The 6,482-nt window shown below is 41.1% G+C and overlaps 1 protein-coding gene across 1 annotated transcript; it reads right to left on the reverse strand.

The window, feature by feature from the left end:
* Positions 1 to 400: 400 nt before the first annotated feature.
* On the reverse strand, positions 401 to 6,231 carry LOC117617168 (cationic amino acid transporter 6, chloroplastic). The gene is made up of 4 exons (XM_034346449.1): positions 5,758 to 6,231; positions 5,443 to 5,662; positions 4,778 to 5,346; positions 401 to 1,216 (listed from the first exon to the last, which is right to left on the reverse strand). Exons 1-4 carry the CDS (start codon positions 6,158 to 6,160, stop codon positions 642 to 644), a joined length of 1,767 nt encoding a protein of 588 aa, XP_034202340.1. The 5' UTR covers positions 6,161 to 6,231; the 3' UTR covers positions 401 to 641.
* Positions 6,232 to 6,482: the final 251 nt, after the last annotated feature.

The following is a 6,482-nucleotide window of genomic DNA, read 5'->3' on the forward strand; positions in this document are numbered from 1 at the left end:
GTTTAGCATGTTTGAACGATTCTGGCAGTTTTTTTGCCTAACCCACTTAGTCCCAACTCACCATTTTTAACTTTTTTTTTTTTGTGCCTCCCCACTAATCTCTCCTAGGGATGGGCAACTGAACCAATTCACACCAGTAGTCGAAAATGGTCCACCGAATGGCACTTGGGTTCGAAAATCGTCCACTAATCTCCCTTATCGATGGTCTGTGGTTTTCAATGCAAAACCGAGAGAGGAAAGAACATCAACAACGGTAATCTCAACGACTTGAGATGACAAATATGTCTTTTCACATAAAAAAGGAGAGAGAGAGAGAGAGAGAGAGAGAGAGAGAGAGAGAGACAAGGGCTTTTTCTGCTTTGCATTTCTAATGCTCTCTCTCTTTCTCAAGTCACCACTATTGAGGTCAACATCCAACCATAAAGTTTGATGGATTACATCACCTAGTGTATAATTAAAGGAATATTAACCTAAGGCCTGCTTTTCAAGTACCAACTATACATTTTGTTCCTTGGGCAAAAAGATGCAACTGTACTAGTCTAACCGCAATATTCTTTTCTTCTTCTTTTTCCCCGCTTTTTTGTTCCATCAACCTCACCATTCCAAGTCAATGACTAAATAAACAAAGCAACTTATTATTTCTACACTGCGAGACGGGGATCATTACTTTCTTCTTGTGCTGATTCTTTGTGAATTTCACCATTCTTTTGACTGAGAGACCCACTTCCTTCAGCATCAAAGCTAGCATGAACGCTATAGAAAACATATACAAGCACCGCAACAGCTGAAAAGACCCCAAATCTAACATAGGATGGCCTATCCAAAGACCCCAACAAAAATATGTTCAAGAAGATGGAGACGGATGGCAGCCATGGCATCAAGGGGACACCCCAAAACTCGGGCTTTCGTACTTGTGGAACCATGCCATGGAAGATTTGTAACATTGAAATCGCGATTGCTGCGGTAACACAAAGCATGAAGGCCTTGAGCTTCCCAGGTGGCATGAATTGCCAAATGAAGGAGAAGATGATTGAGGTGAGGGAAAATGAGCACAGGAATGACAATGTCGGCCGCGGATTGGTTGTACCCACAACGACGTAACGCCTGAAAATAACAGCATTGGCCACCATGTAGAAAACGAAGAGTGTGCCGATGGATACAAGGTTGAGTAGGACATTTAGGTCAGTAAAAATGGCAATAGCCGCCGTCAAGATACCTGAAAGGCACGTATATGTTTAGAGCAAATGTAAGAAAAATCAACAAAAAAATATAACAAAAGAAAAAACACATGACAGAGACTTTTTCTAGGCTTGCAAATTATTTTTTTGTCAATTTTATGATTTTTTTTTTTTTTTTACGGCATAAAAACAAGAGATGGTGGGAAATCAAAAGCACCCACAAAAGCATAAATGTCACATAGATGTGAAATTAATAAGCACGCATGGTATTTGGGTGGATAGAATATGAGCCAAACTAGAATTGAGTGAGTGGCCTAGCCATTTATATGAAGTTTGACAGGCGAGAGAAAGCTTGTGAGTAAAAGTCACTTTCAATCAATGGCTGCAAATGAAGGGATCTTTATCTAGAGCAAAATTTAGGATGGTAGGAGGACCAATCTACGCCACTTGTGCCTTGAAATTAAGATCTCCTACGACTTGAAAATCGAACATGAAAGCGACAGGTTGAGATGATGATGCTAAAGTCAGAAAGCCCATGAACATGATAAAGGCTGCGAAAGGCAACTATCAAGTAAGTATGCTACAAGATATTGTCCTTTACAGCTTGTGATTGTAGATATAGCTTTTCTCAACTCTCCTACTCTTTAGATAATTGGATGATGGATATGATACGCCCATTGCACTAAAGTCACAAAAAAGAATTTTCACCTAAGAAAATTTAACTTCCTATACTCGTTTAGGGTTTAGGGTCACTCCTAGCACCGTACATGTAATATTTAGGAGAGTTTTTTTTTTATTTAAACCCTGCACTTCTCTTTGTTCATCTCATGTTCTAATTCAAATTTTCACAATTTCTAAAAAAACCCCACTATCTTCCCAAATTACCCCTAAATACACCCATAAAATAAAACAAAACTCATCAACCTCACACCCTACACCCCACTATCTTGCCCCTCACCACTCTAAATTCACCTTAACCTCACATTACTTAAAGAGATAAAAACATTGTTGTCAAATGTGTAGCAGCATTATTTTACTGTTATTATTTTGAAAAAAATTTAGGCAATTTCTAGATATATATCAATCAAAGGCTTAGGCATGCAATATTTCTTTACTTCGCAGTCAAGGTCTGGTTTTTTTTTCCCCCTCCAATTTTGTTTCTTTAATTATGATTATGATTATTATTATTATTTCTGATATGTTTGTTTGATTATGATTTGCCATATTTAGGGTTTGTGATGAGAAAATGACAGTGTAGTAGGTTTCTTGAATTGAAAAAAAAGAGTAATCTAGCAATACAGTGTAAATGAGTTTGTCTTTTCTAAAACTTAATATGAAGAGTGGTTGGGGTGTGTGTATAGATGTTCTAGAGTTAAGTATTAAGTTGGACAACTTTTCTGTCACAATAATAAAACTTAAGAACTTAGGGTGTGTTTGGTATGCCTCACTAGACTGGACTATACTAAATAAGCCTTGAAGCCCATGTTTGGTAAAATGGGGGACTAAGTTAAATGGGATTGTGGAGTCCAACAGTTAAAAAACCTCCTCACTCGCTCTCCTTATACAGAGAGGCTGAAATGCAGTTCGCAAAATAGCGAGCTTGCTGTTTTGACGCGCAAGTCCGACTAATCCAATCGCAAAACCGAATCCATATCCAAGCTTCAAGAATCAATTTCTTCTTCTTCTTCACCTAGAATTATCACCACCGTAAACCCAGTCACAACAACCAACCACTACCAATTCAAACTCAACCACTTGAATCAACCACCACCAAATCAAACCCAGTGGAACCACAACCCAATTGAACCTTTCGAAAAAATTACCAACCATTGATCGTGGCTCAGTGAAACCAAATGGAGATTTGTGGCTTCGAAGAAGATGAGGATCTGTGACTTCAAAGGGAACAAGAGACCTTGGCTGCCAATCACAAGTTTAATCATGGCCTCGATGTTTTTGAAGAAACTCCTACCTTCCTTAGAGCCATTTTAGATGTTGATGCTCAAGGTCCTGCCAGACCTCCCCTTGTTTTTGTTTTGGGGCGTTTACCCCCTCTGTAACCAAAAGAAAAAAGGAGGGGGAAAGGGGAGAGGGGGGGTGGAGGTTGGGGGAAGAATAGAGAGAAAATGAGAGGGAAGCAGAGAAAGGTTTGGGAGGGGGATATAGAAAAAAAGGGATACCAATGTTGTGTCAATATTGGAGAAAAAAAGAGAGAGAACCAGAGAGAGATCGGGAGGGAGAAAGAAAAGAGAAAAAAGAAACAGGGCTGGGAAGGAAGAAGAAAAGAGAAGGAGAGAAAAGGAAGAAAGAAAGAAAAAAATAGATAAAAGACAAAAGATAAAGATAGTTTGTCTTTAAAAAATATTTTAAATTTTTTATATATAATAAATTATACATATCTCATTGGTTTCTTTGCAGTATTTATTTAGTTTTAGGTCAAAATTCCTAATTAATTTTAAATATTTATGTAATTTTTTTAGTCCAACACAGTACAAAACATAGGTTTTCACTATTTTTACAATCCAGCTTCTTAGTCCGACCCAACACCAAACGTAGGTCAATATTTAATCCAGCTTAGGCCAATCCGAGCTAATCCGAGACAGTCCCAGGATTTAGTCCAGTCCATGACAGTCCGCCGTGCCAAACGACCCCTTAATGATTTAAGTATTAGAATGAAAAAAAACAAAAAGTGTGGGCGAGTGATCCTATCATTTCATCAACACTATCTAAAATCATAAATTACCCTATAATCGTTAAAATGAATCAATTGTAACAATTGGATCAGGGCATCCTCAAATTAGATAAACACAACCTGCATTTGAGTCACTAGTGGACAGAAGTAGTGCTCTTTTTCCTTTTCACCTTGGCTTTGTCGGTGACAAAACTGTGAATCCCCATTATAATTATAATGAGAATTAGGATTTGAGTTAAGTGGCCCACGCAACTCTCAACCATTGATTTATGGAGGACTCACTATAGGATCTACACTAATCAACTGCTACTAATCCTCTACGTGTGCAAGAGCCACCCACTAATACTCAACACCAATCAACTGACAAGCAGACCTCACAATAATAAATCCCATTAGCCAGTCCTAATAATAGGAATTAAAAGCTACAAGTTCACAAATACCTTACTAGCATAAACAAAATCCTAAGGGTAGGAAAATCACATTTATAAATTATTTCAAGACTCATTGTATTGATGAGTTCCACCTTTATTATAAAGACGAACACAAAAACAGTCCACATCAAACGGAAACAGTTCCAGTGGTCCCCACAACAGATTTGGCTCAAAGCACCAACCAAACCACAACAAACAAGGACATTGGGAAATGTGTGTGCACTTGACTAATCCACGCATATGCACATTCACAAAACCCTAAAACCCAACAAATTTTAAAAGAAAAGCTCACTGAGATCAGTTAAATTATCTCATTGCTCAAAACGAAGCCGTTATAATAGTATTTTGTACTGATAATAAATTCTAGGGTTATCGAATTGGTGACCTCATTTTCTTTAATCTTTTTATCAAGCACAAGAAAAAAAGAAAAAAGAAAAAAGAAAAAAGTAGAAGAAATTATTGGATAATAAGTAACGTACCGAGAAACGCGGATGCGTTGACAGGCGTGGATGTCTTGGGGTGGACCCTAGCGAACCAGACGGGGACCACGCTGGACCGTCCGAGAACACACATGTAACGAGCCTGGCCCAGCATTGCCACCAGCAGTGATGTAAGAATCCCGAAGCTGGCCCCGGCACCGATCAGGTTCGATTCCCACTTGCCTCGAAACGCCGCCGAAAACGGCGCCTCCGGGTCGATCAAGTCGTACGGAAGGAGCATCGACATGGAGGCAGCCATTAAGCAATACAAGACGGTGACGAGCAAAACGGAGCCCGAGACGCCGATAGGGATGTCCTTCACCGGGTTCTTGACCTCCTCGGCCATCGTCGATACGGCGTCGTAGCCGATGTAGCTGAGGTAAACCATGCTGGCCCCGTTGAACACGCCTGAAACCCCGTTCGGAAAAAACCCAGCCCGGTGGGCCGGGTCGGCCGGTTCGGTGAAGTTTTTCCAGTCCCCTGTGCAGAAGCCGAGTATGATCATGAACATTATGAATATTATATGCACCGCCGTCAATACCATATTCAACACCGAGCTCTCCCTTGTACTATCAAAAATAAAAAATTATTATTAATCAGAAAAATAAAAAATAAAAAGAATTTAAGTGAAATTAAGTGACGAAATTATTAGCTTTTTCTAATACCTGTAGCAGATGATGAGAGTGATTGTTAAAACGACAACAACCGCAACAACGTCGATTTGATTGAAGCCGTCAGGGAGCGCGGAGAGCGTGAAACGCCATTTAGCGGCAGGGACCCCGATTGCGGTGCCTAAGTAGGCGGTGAAGCCCCTCGAAACGGCGGCGTTTGACATCACGTAGTCCATCACCAGGTTTGCGCCCGTCAAAAACGCCGAAAATTCGCCTGAAAAAGGAAAAAAAATAACCAAATTAATTACAGACAGAGAAATAATAATTAAAAAATAAAAGAAAAATCGAATGGAGCAGTGATAAGTTTACCGAAGGTGACGCGAAGGTAGCTGAAGGCACCGCCGGCGACCGGCATGTCCACGGCGAACTCGGTGTAGCAGAAGGCGGAGAGGAGAGCGCAGAGGCCGGCAATGGCGTAGGAGATGACGATGGCTGGGCCTGCGTAGAGACGGCTGGCGTGGCCGGTGGTGACGAAGACGCCGGCGCCGACCATGCCTCCGAAGCCCAGGCCGACGAGGTCGAACCAGCGGAGGGTCTTCTGCATATCGGAACCCGAGCGGGCGCGGACGCCGCTCATTTCATCGTAGGAGGTGGAGACGGACCCGGCCCGGCGAGCAAGGCGTGCCGGAGTCTGGGCTAGAGCCCTGAGATAGGCGCGGAAGCTTGAGAAGGAGGAGGAGGGCCCATGAGGAACATAGCCGCTGATCTCCATTGAGGTTTGGGGTTGAAAGAAGATTGAAGAAGGTGTTGGGAACTGGGTTTTGGTATTGGAGTGAGAAGAAATGGGGAAGGGAGTGAGGAGTTTATATAAAAGGAAGAGAAGAAACTTTTTGGGGCTTTTCGTTTACTTTTTTGCGGGTCCCGAGAGAGAGACAGAGAGACAGAGAGAGAGGTAAATACTCGTAATATCAAAGACCAATTAGGTTTAACTCAAGCAAATCTCTAGTAATTATGACTAAAGGTTTAATTCATAATATCATTGGCCTCTAATTACGTTTAACTCATAATATCAAAGACTACTTTACCTTTGGGCT

This window comes from Prunus dulcis, chromosome 2 (assembly GCF_902201215.1).
Source record: "Prunus dulcis chromosome 2, ALMONDv2, whole genome shotgun sequence".
Classification (NCBI taxonomy): domain Eukaryota; kingdom Viridiplantae; phylum Streptophyta; class Magnoliopsida; order Rosales; family Rosaceae; genus Prunus; species Prunus dulcis.